This window comes from Aristolochia californica, unplaced genomic scaffold, assembly GCF_029961685.1.
Source record: "Aristolochia californica isolate CCGP_79_NKW_82.1479 unplaced genomic scaffold, dmAriCali1.0.hap1 SCAF_1, whole genome shotgun sequence".
NCBI lineage: Eukaryota > Viridiplantae > Streptophyta > Magnoliopsida > Piperales > Aristolochiaceae > Aristolochia > Aristolochia californica.
Window position 1 is genome coordinate 6,832,851 of NW_027181770.1, and position 15,969 is coordinate 6,848,819.

The following is a 15,969-nucleotide window of genomic DNA, read 5'->3' on the forward strand; positions in this document are numbered from 1 at the left end:
AAGATAGGGTCCATACATGAGGAATATATACAATAGTCCTGAAGATAGTAATAGAGACTCCGCTGGCATTTATTTAACTTGTTAATGAGTCATATGCTCCTGAGTCTTCCCTTTACATAATGGAGAGTAGATGATAGAAAGAATCTCACTTGGTTACAATTTCATAATTGATCTATGAACTTGAGCTTTCTTCATTTCCACAAAGTTGCAGCTTTTTTTTCTTGTTAATTATCAGGTATTAAGCATGAAAAGGGAAATATTATTGCTATCATTAAACTTCTCTAGGTGTTCTACTGGCATAGTTAGATTGCCTAATGGAACTGAACAATGCTGGCAGAGTGGCAGGTCTTTGACAGAGTAATGTTTTTTTCAGGTTTAATGCAGACGGGCAGGAGTTACTGGGATTGCATTTCTTTGATGTACTTGAATCATGGTATTACTGCTTCTTGTATATTAGAGTGTTGAGACTGCAGTCTTCTAGCAAAGTTGTAAAGAGGGTATCCTCATACGATTTCCAAATATTTTCTACTATTAGATTTTGAAATATTTCTAGTATTAGTTTTGTTTTTAAGTATGACATGCATGGATTCTTTTTGAAAGAGTAACTGCATTCTATTTTTCAGCTTAGGACCGGTCGGGATTGCCAGCTTGGACTCCCTTGTAGTTTTTCTTCTTGAGGAGAAGTTGGAGCACACACTGACTGTTTTGAATAAGCTGGTTAGTACTGTAACAGATACCTTGAATATGAAGCAATGTTTGGTTAGATATTGAGTGGAAGCTCTTGTATATTTGACAAGACCTGTATACTGAAGGATACGACTATAGATTGTTGATAGTTCAAAATTTGAATGAGTCTCTGTTATGAAAGGAATTCTTGGATTGGTTATAGTTCAAATACCATACATTATCTATTCCTAAATGACCTCACCGTATAAATGCCTGTCTTTTTATTGATTAATAAAGGGTATTAGTAACTGCATTGTTAGCCCACTCTGTTCTGTTTCTGAGATGGCTGATATTGTTCATATTGTGGGAATTTTCTAAAACAAAAATCCACTGTTAACTCTTCACATGGTAGCAATCTGGTGCCTCTGGTCATATTTTTTGTTAAATCTCAAACATTGCACTTGCTCAGTGGAGATTTTACTCGTGAAGAATTTTCTTATCTCATAAGTGTTCACTGCTTTTTTCTACTCTATTATGGATATTCTCCCCCACATTACCTGTATTTCCTCCCATATTCCCAAATCTGCCAATCGTGTAGCTGATGCTTTTGTTAAGCAGGGAGCCTCCCTCCAATCCCTTGTTGTAAGGGGTGTACTTCCCTAGTATGTTATTCTTTTTCTTGCTTAATAAAATTATCACTTAAAAAAAAAAAAAAAAAACTGTTCACTGCATTATATTCACAGCTTTTACTTAGCATGTCTTAGTGTTTTAGTAAAAACAGAAAGACTGCTATCCCACTTAGCAATGATTCCATATTTAGTGCTAAATCAAAGAATCTACCATTGCAGCTGGACACAAGAAGCTTGGAAGAACTGAATGGTTTAGATGTTGCGTTGGGACCTGCAACATCACTTCCCTTGCTAGGATTGTCATCATATAAGAAGATGGTATGACTCACGAATAAGTATAGCTTTTGTGAGTTCCTTCCATTTTGAAATTTTGGACCATTCTTTGTTTCCTTATTTCTGCATTTCATGTCTTCCTCATTACATTAGCTGGATTGGAATTTTTTATTGGTGATTTGTTTTCAAGTGTAACTCACTTCTTTGAATTTTTTGGTAATCCCATTGATTTCATATGGTTGCATATCTCTGTTCAGTCAATTCTGATGCTGATTCTTTAGCTACAGATGGCTCTTCCTTTCAGGTCCTTTTTATAAGGGACTCCATGCATTAGTTGTTTTTTATGGGTAGAAGTTCCACATGGGCTGTGCATTTGGAAGATCTTCGCTTTATGAGATGAGAATAAGCTTCCTAATATTAACCAGTCATTTAGAATGGGATAAGCACACTTTACCATGGCATTTAAGTGGATCAAGTTAGTCTTTCACCCAAAACTAATTCACTTATTGGGAGCCAAATGAAGGCCCCAATATGAGGGGTAATTTGTAATGTTGAGACTAATCCCTAATCCAGAGCAAAGGGAACCACAAAATTGTGGAGGATATTGGGCTGGGCTTCTTCACTATGTTAGAACTTTTCTTAAACTATAAATTCAAGATCTTGCAAAACTCATAGCTGGTTTGGGACTCTTACCCGCTAACACCCTTGCTCATGTCCAAGCCTACTATAATCTCATAGACTCAAGACACGAAATACATCAACAGGTCGTGTATAATTAAATATCTTGGGCTTGGATTAGTTTTGATATCATGAGGAAAAGAATCCAACTCAAAGGTTCAAACTAGGGGAGGATAGGCTAAGGCCAAGATCTTGTACTGGGTTCTGGATCCATTTACAACCGATTTGGGGACTATTCTCCTCGGGGTCTTGGCTTTGACTATTGAAGTACACCTAATTTAGGTTTCGGAAAGAATCCAATGAGGATTTTTTTCTAGATTGTATGTTGCTTATTAAGCAACTTTGGTAGTTTCTTTTCCTTTTAGAACTTGCTGCCTCCTTTTACATTTATACAAAAAGAAAAATGGAAAGCTTATCTTTTATTTTCTGATGGTGAGAAGTATTAGTGTTTTTGTTGGTTGAATGGCAAGAATTATTTGATATGGGCTAGTGCTATTATCCTAGGGGTCAATGAAAAGGAGTCCTACATAAAGGAGGATCCTCTTTCTAGTTCTATTACTGCCAAGTGGATGAAGACGTATGCATTCATTATGACATGGTTAGTGAACAGTATGAAATCATCCATGAATAGTCAAAATGTTGTTCTGTCAAACAGCAAAAGAGATACGAAATTCTCTTCACAAGAGGTTCTCCTAGGATTGGAATTTGTCTAAACAATATATAAGTCATACTCTTAAGTTCTTCTCTACACAGAGAGGAAATAAACCCATTACAGAAGTTTTGGGTGAGATGGACACCATTTGGTAGAAGATTGGGTCTATCATCTGATCAATGGGGATGTGAAAGAAAATCACCTAAATATTTTTTGCCTTTTTAGCAGTCTTTGTCATTTGTAAGTCAGGTTTGTTTTCTTTTTTTGTCAACCAGATCGAGATTGTGGACACATCATGGGAGCAGTTGGTTGGCAATTTGGCATGTATCGGTCAGCTACAGTTACTACGGGCCCTGAACTCACAGACGCTGAGATCTATTTGTAAGGTAACAAAGTGTTTGTAATTTACTACAATGGGTTTATATCTGAATCACCTGGTCTTGCATACTTGAACCTGTTACTTCATCCACTACCACCCCCTCTCCCCCCTCATGACATCAATGAGCCACGGTTTGAGTCACCTGGACTGTAAAGATATTTCTTCTACATCTGAATCAAATAAGCAACCATTCTTTTAGGTTGTTTTCTTTGCATTTCACTCTTACATTATGTACTTATGGTTGGAGAACTTGAATTGCTCAATCTGGTTAATAATCTTTGAAAAAATTTATTTTAGTATGGGAAATCATTAAGGGGAAAAAGAATATACAAAAATACAGAAATATGGCATCAACCAAATGAGCTTTATGCACATAAAAAAGGTCAATTCATGTCCAACAAGAAGTCAACTGCAACAATATGTTGTAAAGAAACTCCATTCTTAGCTAGAGAATCTATGATAGAATTTGTACTTCTAACTGCATGCTTCCAAATGACCAAAATACCTTACACAAATTACCTCATCATAAATGAAAAATAAACTCCACCATGACCTTCACGAAGAGAACCAACTGATTACAACTGTTGAGTCTCATTTCACAATGAGAGACGAGATGAAAAGATATTGGTAGAGTCATAATTTTTTACGAAGAGTATGTTCTGCCTCCATAGAATCACAAACACCTAAAGGAAACGTGAGTGGTCATGAAAGAACTCTCCCTCGTCCCATGGCGCTTGGATTACCTCTAGAAGCTCTATCACATTTTAACCAACCTTTGTGTGAAGAGGACTACGAACTAGGGCACTTCTCATTGGAGAAAAGCAGCCACATTCTTTCCATACTTTTCTAGGACATCACTATGGAAAAGCTCGAGCAGGGTATTTATTAAACCTGAATTGAGTGTAACGAACCTTACATTCAGTTCCACCACTGATCTAACTTTATTTTTGAAGCCTTATTGTTCCTCTCCTCCTGTAGGGCCTAAACTATTACAGCAAAAGTTGTCTGCCATAACATCTTTCCTGACTTAGAAGAGGTCTATGAGTTCAACAAGAAAATCAGGAAAGATGCAGGGAAGCAAAAGTGAAAGCTAATTTTTTTCACTATGGCATTTCGAACCCAAGATATGAAGGGGTAATGAATAAATGATCCTCTGATTTGTATGAACTATTAAACCTTTTTTTATGGAACGGAATGAACAAATTCGACTTGCAATCAACATGCTGAAGAATTTAACCCTAATGATTAAACTGATCCACTGTGAAGATTTTATTCTTTGGTGCACACCAAAAAGGTGAACTAGTAAGTTCCACATAGCAATTGAAACTTGTCAACAACGAACCTTCTCCTCCATTGTCATTTTTCCTGGTCAGTTTGGTCTGGCAAATTCAATCACTTTGGTCTTCAACTTTGCCTCCCCAACGACCTCCTCACTACTCTCATGATTGCTGCTCAGCCCTCCCTTCCCAACTTGGGAAGAATTTTAATCTCCTCTGCTATTGTGCATACTCCTTGGATCCTCTGGAAGAAGCACAATAGCAGGCGCTTCAACTTCAAAGCTCGCCATTCTGGGATGGTAGTTAACCAAATCGTCGGTCAAGTCTCGGCATTGCTTCACACCCATAAGGAGTTTTGCTCTTTCTTAACTGCTTCTAACCAAGCTACAATTAGGAGAAAGTAGCAGATTCAAAAAGATTGGACGCTCATAAGAAGGCTTTGATGAGTCTCAGGACCCCTTGGGGACTGTAATTCCACACTGACAGAAGCCAATGCTCAGCTCAATGGCATAAGAATTACAGCTCAGAACCCTCTTGGCCCCTTCATCATTGATGGGGACTCATAAATGTTATCTCATGGGAAGCTGGGAGAGCTAAACCTCCATGGAGTTTAGGCTACATATCTGATGAAATTACAAATCTCTCCTCCGCCTGGCAGATTGAGTGGAGACATGTACTAAGAACGGCAAATAGCCTTTCTGATTTTCTAGCTGAGGGAATCTCCTGGGAGCAGCTAATCATTTGGGGATATTTCCTTTCTTATATTATGTTGCTTTTCCTTTGTTCTGAATAAAAAGCCTTCGCATTTTCAAAAAAAAATAAAAAATTATCTAGGATCTGGTGTCCAACTTATAGTATATCTTCTTATTATTTTTTTATGAATGGCATTAGATCATTGGTATGATTAAAGTTCCAGCTAGTCACATTTCAGAACATGCTTTCTAAAATCAAATGTGTTACTCATTGTGCTTCCCTAACACAAGCCACATTTGAGAAATCAATGCAGTTTATTCAGTTGGTTGCAAATTCAATGTGGGAAAACTAAGTCATTTTGTTTGTATTAAAGATCTATTTTTGCTGGACTTATAATTTTATACTTAATACTCCATTATACTGCATGCAGGTTGAAGCAAGTTTACTTTCCTTTGCTGTTGAGGGTATGATTGACTCTCTTGCTGTTCAGTCTCTCAAGGTGAATTGATTAATGGATGCGTGATTATTTAGTGTGCATAGAAGAGCATGACCCACATTGTCAAATATAAAACAGGGTGACCAGGTCAATATGAATACCAAGATGAAGGAAAGTTTTTTGCTAGAGTTAGACAAACAGCAGATGCTCTGTGGATTCTCCTTTCCCTTTCAAACAAGCTATATAACTAAGGATGCTCCTCCATTTTTGGGAAGGTGTGCTTGTGTCTTGACAATGTCACAGGTGACTAACATAGTTTCTTAATCCTTTTAAATTCATAAGTAGCTTTTCCTTTTTATTTGACAATTAGGCATAAGATTTTGGTGATTAAATAGAAATATGGAGTTCTGTGCATGGGATCTCAGAGAGAAGTTTATAATTAGCTTTATGTGCATTATTTTATTATCGGTCGTACTTCAAGTGTAACCAATCCATATCTCCAGTTTAATTGAGATGTCACACTAGAAGTTTGAACTTTGATTAGAATTTGTTATAATTGGCGTCAAGGAATACAAAATCAGTTTTAGTAACACTGGAGGCTTCTGATTTTTTTTTACATGTAGAATTTATCCTGGATCCATGTTAATCTATTTTGAGTGCCTGTAAATTTGACTGCTTTGTCTGAGCCTGGACTGGTGGTAAAACCTAGTCTGCATCAGGTGCACTACTCTGATATACTATTCTCACGTGAAAATCAATAAAATTCATGATTACCTTTTTACAAGTGCTTTTGTTACTGATGTTTCTATTGACTGACATATGTTAGTAAGATGCTAAACTAGCACTGCATTTAATATGGATTTTTACCATAAAAGCTTAAAGCTTACTTAATCTGTACTGATTTCACTTTATGGAAAATGTGTGGACATCAAATGTATAAACTAGTTCATCATACTAGATAGTTTTTTACTGCTTACCATCTATCCCATTGAGTGCTTTGTTGATTTATGCAGCTTTCATGTTATGTATTTGATACACGTTTGGGCACATTGACTAGTCGATTGAAGAGTGTTGTCTTTGATTTTTCACCACTGGTAAGTCTTCATAAGTTATTCTACAATGTTTTCAGGTATTATATTGCCAGTTTCCATGCTTCCATGCAAATTGGACTTAGTTTTTATGCTTCCATGCAAATTCTACAACGCCAGACTCATTGCACATATTTGTTGTGCTAATATTTTGTTCTTTGAAAGTATCACAACAGAAGCTCCTTGTTTTGCTGACTACAAAAATTTCATCTATCCTGGAATGCTGTTTTTTTTCCTCCAAAAAAAAATTTATCTTAGTTTTTGAGATTAAACGTTGCTTCTTACTCTTCAGGTGATAGGGCTTGGGACTTTCCTTCTGCAGTTTCATCCTAAATATATGACACAGTATGTTCGGGTATGTTTCTTGCTTTAGGTTTGTTATTCAGTCATGGATTTGGTTCATGTTGTACTAAAACAAGAGGAAATTTACAAGAAAAATGGACTACATTGTTGCATACAGTATATGGGTCAGTATATACGGGCTTTGGCTGACGCAACACTCGGTACACTAAATGAACCTCAGAAAGTATCTGTGGACCCAACATCTGAGGTTTGGATATCAATTTTATCTTTCCCTTTACTTGAACTCCAGGTTTTCAGTTTAATACTTTTTTTGTTTTTTTATTTCTGCACATACTTTGATTGGCTATAAGCTCAGCAGTTACGACTGCTGCTATTCTTCTAACATTAAAACAGAAAGTATTTGTCATCAATTTTACAGTTTCTATAGTTTTGCATAATATTGTGTATTAATATTTTCTGTTTATAGCTTAAATAGTTTCAATATAGTCTTTTATTTAGCTTGACTCAAACAAGATCATCACTTTTCTCTGGGGATTTAATTTTAGGGTTTTTTTAGATAAGGGTAATTTTAGCTTTTTGAGGGGACTTAATTTTAGCATGTTAAACAGTGTAAACTCTTAAACATCTTTGAGAAAGAGAACCGAGAAAGCGGGAGAAGAAAAGAGAGCTTTCTGGTCAGTTGTTAAATGCAGCAGACCTTCTAGAATAGCCTCTTTATTAATAGAAGTTTCAGTATGATAAGGAATGCTACAACACTTCAAAAACAAAACATAAATAGAGTCCTAAAGCTAATGTGCTTTGACCTTTTAAACAGGTCTGTTTTTTTTTGAATGTTGAAACAACTGACCACCGTGAGACTTGAACCGATGCCTCGCATTGGAATCAGCACCCATGTGGCGGAAACATAACACAATCTGATTTCTTACTCTTATCAACTAAAACAATGTAATATTTTTGTATATCTCTAACAAATAGTAACTGTCATCATCATCATCATCAGAGCTTTGCCCCATCTATATTGTTCTGACCTAATGAAAGGCTAATAGTATTATTACAATTTGCAAAAGTCCAGTTGTTTAAGTTAGAGAAGAAAAGTTCTTGATATATAAGTAATAGGGCATTGTTGATAATAGGTAATGGTTAGAAAATAGAACATAGAGATGGTTGTAACAATTGAAAGTTTTTTTTTTTTTTTCTATATGTTGAACTCCTTATCCTAGTGAGACTTGAACCCAAGACCTCACATTAGAATCTCTCCATGTGGCCATTGAGCTAAAGCCCAACCTACACCTACAGTTGTATAGTTTGAGTGTTAATAGGTCAGGGGGGGTGAAAAGATCTTTCTCACTTAAATTCAGGGGGTTAATAAGTCAAAGGGTTCCTGTTTGTAGCTACAAGAATGTCTGTCTCCTGGGGTATTTATTCACATTCTGACTTAGTTTTTTTCCTCACTCGTATTTTGTCTTCTCCTGTTCGGGATACTTCATTATCTTCGTAAATTTGACTTGTTTTCTTGCAATGGCCATTTCCCAAGGTTTTCTTGTTCTCACTTTATTAAAAAGCTGTATCTAAAAACTCAACTTTGAAATCTTTTGGAAATTTTAACAAATATCAACTTTTAAAATGGGCAAGTTGCTTTAACTGTTTAAAGTAAGTTAGGGATGGCAGCACTGCGTAAACACTAAAGGAGTCTGCACAATGGATGGGGTAGGGCCACTTTCGAGATTTACTCTACTAGACAGGTCATTGTTGAATACCTCCACAAGAATGGGTGGGATCAGGTTTTGTGAAACCCAGCCCACAGAGAACAAGCTTTTTATATGGAGAGAAGGAGATAATTGATGTTATTTAGATTTTCTTGGCTAGAGGAGATCGATTGTTCAAAATATGACTGAATGACGTTATGTGAGGATGATGTTGGAGCTCCTTTTGCACCTAAATTCACCAATGCAATTAACAAGTATCAAAGTCAAGACCAAAAACTGAAGTTTCTCCTCGTTAGCATTCTCTTGTTGTATCTTTTCTTTTATGTTTGGCATGTGAGTTTTGAATATGTAGCTGGATATGAGAGCCGGAAGTACTGCATGTTTTATCCCCACCTTGCGTTTACATGTTTCATCTTTTCCGTCTTTCAGGTCTTGAAATCAGCATTCTGGCTGAAGTACTTTTGTAAGCATATGAAGGTCCCAAAGGATTTGCTTGACTCGTGCCTACCACCTTCACTAGTTTCTATTCTCCAAACTAGAGACATTTAAAACACCGCCGATCTCTCCAAAGAATGGTGTTTGATGACATGCTGTTCTTTTTATCCGGAGTTTGATACTAATTACCCAATTGCGTTCATCAATTTCGGTAAAGCAAGTTAACATGTGGTACAGCCGAACACTTTAGCAGTTTGAGGGCAAAACCTGAGGGGAAAAAATAGAACGAGCAATGACATAACGGGCAAAACGCCTTGAAGCTACAGCTATACTTGAACGGAGATATTCAGTCCAGGTGCTCCAGTCTGACAAAGCAGTTTTATACTTAAGATTAATTATAGATTTGTTAAGTACAGGAGAAATGTAATAATTCAGCTAGAGTATTCTTGTACTGCAATCTCAAACGAGCTAAGACACGCCAGTTAAGGGAGACTTATATCAAGTGTGGAGAAATTAATGAGATATGATTGTGTTATTAAAAAATTATAATGTAAATTAAATTATAAACAATAAAATAAGTAACACTTTATTTAAAGTAAAAATAAAATATTAATGTTACAAAATTCTACCCTTAAGGTGATTTGGCTCTGGTTTAATACAATGCAATTAAGTTTTATCGATGGTTGATTTGGTCTCATGTGACCATGATGTTATCTAGAAAAATAAAAAATAGAAAAAGGAACATTAACAGGCGTCGTTTTCTCCTCTGTTATTTTTTTTCCTCCCCCTTGAAGTGGGAGTTGAAATTCCTTGCCCTTGTTGTTGTTCCCATGTGTGTGACCTAGTTAACTGGTCCTAGTCGGTTGGTTTGATGGGGCAAAGTATATTTCCTGGTCTTCCAGGATCGTTCTTTGTCACTGATCGAAAAAAAAAAAAAAAGGGGAGTTCTACCTTTTGTCCTTGATTTTAATAATTTTTGGTTCCTTTCTTAGGGCATGTTTGAAACCTCATGGAAAAGAAAAGAAAATGAGAATTTGATTATTATTATTTTTAAAAATAATTAATGAAAAGAAGAATTTGATTATTATCTTAATTTTATTAATTATTTTTTAGAATAATAATGATCAACTTTTCATTTTCTTTTCTTTTCTTTTAAGAGAGAGATGGATTCCTTGCCTTTGTTGTTGTGCACAAAGGGAAAGAATTTCTTCCCATGTGTGTGACCTAGTTAACTGGTCTTAGTCGGTTGGTTTGATGGGGCAAAGTATATTTCGGGGTCCTTTTAGGATTGCTCTTTGTCACTTACAAAAAAAAAAAAAATTAGAAAAAGGAAGAGAAGCTCTACCTTTTACCCTTGATTTTAATAATTTCCGGTTCCTTCCTTTGGGGTATGTTTGAAACCCCATAGAAAATAAAATAAAATAATAATTTGATCATTATTATTCTCAAAAATAGTTAGTGAAAAAAAGAATTTGGTCATTATCTTATTTTTGGGAATAATAATGGTCAAACTTTTTTTTTCTTTTTTTTTTCTAGGAGTTTCAACCAAACCCTTTGGATTATCGGCTCTAAAAATGCATGACGATTTTTTGCACAAAGATAACTGAAGTTGAAATTTGGTAGGGGAATTATTAAAACTAAAAGAACTATTTTTGTCATAATAGAATATTAAAACCTAAAAAACTACTCTCTTTGGAGACCGGAGATGATTGAAGACATAAGACAGTTGAGGGATAGTCTTCTCTTTCCGACAAACCTTGCCCTCCTCTTCTCTTTTTGCTAAAAACCAAACTAAAGAGAGACGAAAAGAGATGTTAATAAACAAAAATGTTAACCTTTCTCTTTTGAACCATCATTCATCTACCTTTAATTCTATTTATTCTGTTTATATTATTCTATCGTGATGGACTTGATAACATTTGTTTAGAAATTACATGGTATGGTGAAATTCCAATCGAGTATAATAAGGTATTAATATGTTTCAGTACTCCAAAATATAATAGAACGTGTTGTAAAATTATGTCATTTTTTTCTGTCATAATATGGATTTATATCTAATGGTTACACTAAGTTAATTTGGGTATTGGGTAATGGAAATTGTTAAGTGGAAATTTTTATTTTATCTTTTCAAAAAGAGAAGGTTGAGGCAAGAAATATGAGAAAATAAAAAATGATTTTTATTGATGATAGAGAAATTTTTAAAATATATAGGTAAAAAACTATGCACATATCATTTTCTATTGATGTTAAAATAACGTTTACCTTTACTTCATGCAAGCCTCTTTTTGTTGTTATTTTTGCCATAGTTCCATTTTTAAATCTAGTTGTATATAAATCTTCAAAAAAAATATTGAATCTCTTATTATTAGAATAGTTTTCTATTATTTTTAAAATGTATATTATGTTACTCTTTAAAGAAATATCTTTCAATTTTTAACCCTGTGTTGATGAGAGCCAAAGAGAGTTTAGTGTTCAAATCCTATTTCAGTCTCCACCTCAACAATTCTAATTTTTGTAGAAATTGACACTTATTATTGCAATGGCAGGACACTCTTGCCCTCCGAAAATGACCATGTGGTCCCCTCCCCTTCCCCTAGTCACTTCAAGCTTAAATTCGATGGTAGTACTTTTAGATGCCCTGGGCCATCGACTTTGGTGAAGTAATTCATGACGATAACGACAACCTCCTCCTCTTCTTCGCCGGTGTTGATGACAGCAAAAGAGAGCTTAGCGTTCCAATCTTGTTTCAATCTCCACCTCAACAATTCCAATTTCTGTGGAGCCTGTCGCTTGATTGTTGTTGTGGCAGGACCCTTTCGCCCTCCAAAAATGACCACGTGGTCCTCCCCCGATCACTTAAAACTTACTTCACACCCCCAAATCCGCCAATAACCTAGCGAACTCCCATGCTAAACAGAGATTCTCCCTCCAAAACCTTATTATGGAGGGTGGCCGCAACCTATAGTTTATATTTTTTTTTATTTTATAAAATTTACACATTCCATAAAAAAAATCATGTTTCAGTCTCTTGTTTTGGAGTGGGAGAGTGTGAGGGTCTTATTTATTTTTCTAGTTGGGTAACCCTCACTTCATTTCAAGTTAATTGTGGACTAATCCCCGTAATTCGGATTTTCGGAGACGTTCATACTGATCGAATCCGGATAATATTTATATCCATTCCAAATTTGATCCGTTTCGAGCTGAAGATTTAGGGGTGGTTAGTGCTCATTGTACGTTTAGAGGGAAAGTAAAATACTTGTTTGTGTTAGTGTGTGCAATGGAAAGTGCAGTGTAAATTACTTGTTTGTGTTAGTGTGCACAATGTAAAGTATAAAATACTTGTTTGTGTTAGTGTGCACAATGAAAAGTGTGGAGTAAAGTGCAGATAGATTATTTATTAAATAAAATATCTTTGTAGGTGACATTCGCTGACTCGGAGATGGTGGTTCGCATCCCTCTTGTCTTCTGCACCGTGCCCTCAACTCTTTGGTTTTTCTTTTCTTAAAAATGCTTCCCAAACATAATAATTTATATTCCAGTTTATTCCATTTTTAACTTGTAGTGAGGTTGTTTGTGAATTGTTAAAATTTATTGAATTGTTGAAGAAGGCTAGACCAGTTTTAAGGCGTTCATATTGTGAAACCTTTTAATGGACGAAATCGGAGGGCTGAAGCGCAGAAGAGAAGAAAGAGCACGGAGTTGTCCTTGTTGACATGGTGAAAGTGTGCATGTTAATTGCTCATTATCTGCCTAATCGATTATATGTCACTGATTTACTGCAAAGAAGGCACTAAAAATGAGCAAATCACGAATTGTTGGAGCAAATAATTCGGTTCATGACACGTCAGCACATTCAACACCTCTCCTTTCTCTCCCTTCTATAAACACTTGTTTATCTTCTTCCTCTATTTTCCAGTCTCTTCCAGTAGCTTCTGTGAAAAGAGTTATAGCAGAAGGTCATCAGTGTAAGGGACGGCCAGAGGAAGGGAATCAAGCGCTAGAGACAGGTCGCACAGAGGGCAATTGAAATCGCCGAAGGTTGGTCACGAGCGAGAGAGAAATTTTTTTTTCTCTGAAACCCTCATTCGACAGAGCCTTCTCGATAGCCCCAACCCGAAGTAATTGAGGGAGGGACAGTGCATTCAGAGCTCAACCCCTCTGAATTCACTTTTCCTCCCATTATGCCTAAAATGAAGGAAAGTCAAATATATTTGTAATTTACTTTTCTCCTGCACTTACGTTGGGCACTAACGGCCTTTAACATATTTTACCCAATGTAAGTGAAATATAAATTATTTTGGGACAAGATTAAGGAAGTTGAGCGGGCAGTTTTGGGCATGGAAAACAATAGCCTCGGGTCCTGATGGTTTTAATGCAGACTTTTTGAAACAGTTTTGGCCCAAGATTAAGGAAGATAGTCGTGCTATGATCGGGGGTTTCTTCAAATATGGGATAACATTCCCCAGCATCGGTGCATCATTTATCACTTTGGTTCCAAAGAAAACAAGTATGGAAAAACTAGAGGATTTTCGCCCTATCAGTTTGGTTTCAAGTGCATACAAAATTATTGCTAGACTCCTAGCACATCGTTTAAAGGTATTGCTCTCTCTTGTCATCCACAAAGGGCAGGGCATTTTCCTCAAGGGGAGAAAGTTTTAGACTCTACAATGGCCATGCACGAGCTTATGGATCATTTCAAGCATAGCCAGAACCCGAGAATAGCCCTCAAGATTGATCTCGAAAAAGCTTTTGACCGAGTCAACTGGACCCTGCTTGATGAAACAATGGAAAAAATGGGATTTGGAGAAAAATGGCATTTTTGGATAGGAAGTTGTGTGGGCTCAGCAACTTACTCCCTGATCCTCAATGGTTCGGTATGTGGATACTTTAAAGGAACTAAGTGGATAAGACAAGGTGACCCTCTATCTCCTCTTTTATTCAACATAGTAACAAAATTCATCTCATCTATGTTTTATTCGGGAGTTGATCTTAGATGGCTTTCCCCAACCAGTTCCCATCAGGCATTTAATATACCGATTTTGCAATATGCGGATGATACTATTATTTTTGGCATCGGTGATATAGATACTGCAAGGAGGATAAAAGTAGTATCTGGGCTTTTTGAAATTGCATCAGATCAGAAAGTTAATTGGGGGAAGACCTCTCTCATAGGTTTTAATGTGAGCCCAGTTCAATGGCCATGCACGAGCTTATGGATCATTTCAAGCATAGCCAGAACCCGAGAATAGCCCTCAAGATTGATCTAGAAAAAGCTTTTGACCGAGTCAACTGGACCCTGCTTGATGAAACAATGGAAAAAATGGGATTTGGAGAAAAATAGCATTTTTGGATAGGAAGTTGTGTGGGCTCAGCAACTTACTCCCTGATCCTCAATGGTTCGGTATGTGGATACTTTAAAGGAACTAGGTGGATAAGACAAGGTGACCCTCTATCTCCCCTTTTATTCAACATAGTAACAAAATTCATCTCATCTATGTTTTATTTGGGAGTTGATCTTAGATGGCTTTCCCCAACCAGTTCCCATCAGGCATTTAATATACCGATTTTGCAATATGCGGATGATACTATTATTTTTGGCATCGGTGATATAGATACTGCAAGGAGGATAAAAGTAGTATCAGGGCTTTTTGAAATTGCATCAGGTCAGAAAGTTAATTGGGGGAAGACCTCTCTCATAGGTTTTAATGTGAGCCTAGAAAACCTTGCAGTGGCAAATTTATTTGGATGCTCTATGGCTACTCTTCCATCAAAGTATCTTGGTCTTCCTCTATTTCATGGGCGTATCACCCAAAGTTTGTGGAACCTAGTGGTTGAGAAGATTGAGTCTCGGTTAGCAAGTTGGAAGGGGCGTCTACTCGATAAGGCAGGCAAACTAATTCTCCTTAAGTCATTTATTGCTGGCATTCCTAACTATACTTTATCATTTATGCCTTGCCCATCTTCAGTATACAAAGACATAGATAAAATGAAAAGAAGATTCCTTTGGAGAGGATCAAGCGACACTTTCAAATATCACTTGGTCAAATGGAATGAAGTATGCCTTCCTCAGAGATTGGGTGGATTAGGGATTCGAAAATCAAAAGAAATGAACAAAGCTCTATTGCTTAAATGGATTTGAAAGTTCAACACAAATTCTTCTAATCTTTGGAAGGATATGGTTTGTACCAAGTTGGGTTGGAATCTGTTATGGTGGATTTCTGGAGGAAATCGGAGAGGACTATCCTCAATATGGAGATCTATTTTTTAGCTTCTTCAGAATTTCTCAGTAACCTATAGATTTTTTGTCGAGAATGACAGATCCCTTAAATTTTGGGATGACTGGTGGACAGGGTAAGAACCTTTACGGAATTCTTTCAGAACTCTTTTCCTTCTGTCCATTCAAAGGAAAAATTCAGTTGCAGATGCATTTGAGGGAGGGGCTGTGAACCTGCACCCTCGATGGGGTCTATCAGACATGGAGGCTATGGAAGCCAACAACCTTTTAGATTTATTGAATATGTCATAATTAAGTCTTCCAATGCAGACAAGCTCATTTGGAGGCCTGACAACCCCCCCCCCCCCCCCTTAAGGTAAAATTCTTCATGTGGAGTGTTTGCCAATGTAAAATCCTCACGGTTGATGTACTTAGAAGAAGAGGCCACCCATATATAGATCCACTTTGTCCTTTCTGCCACAATGAAGCCGAATCGGTAGCCATACTCTTCTCCAGTGTCATTACTCATGGAATGTGTGG

At 36.5% G+C, this 15,969-nt stretch overlaps 1 protein-coding gene across 3 annotated transcripts in view; it reads left to right on the plus strand.

Moving 5' to 3' along the window:
* LOC137944241 (uncharacterized) overlaps positions 1-9,728 on the plus strand; it is a 120,342-nt gene extending 110,614 nt beyond the window's left edge. For all 3 annotated transcript variants that reach the window (XM_068789865.1, XM_068789874.1, XM_068789881.1), the window contains 10 exons: positions 374-433; positions 624-717; positions 1,515-1,613; positions 3,174-3,284; positions 5,678-5,746; positions 5,822-5,986; positions 6,697-6,777; positions 7,064-7,126; positions 7,232-7,321; positions 9,210-9,728. In XM_068789865.1, the coding sequence (XP_068645966.1) occupies positions 374-433; positions 624-717; positions 1,515-1,613; positions 3,174-3,284; positions 5,678-5,746; positions 5,822-5,986; positions 6,697-6,777; positions 7,064-7,126; positions 7,232-7,321; positions 9,210-9,329 (952 nt within the window). In that variant the 3' untranslated portion in view covers positions 9,330-9,728. The remainder of the gene's footprint in view (positions 1-373; positions 434-623; positions 718-1,514; positions 1,614-3,173; positions 3,285-5,677; positions 5,747-5,821; positions 5,987-6,696; positions 6,778-7,063; positions 7,127-7,231; positions 7,322-9,209) is intronic.
* Positions 9,729-15,969: the final 6,241 nt, after the last annotated feature.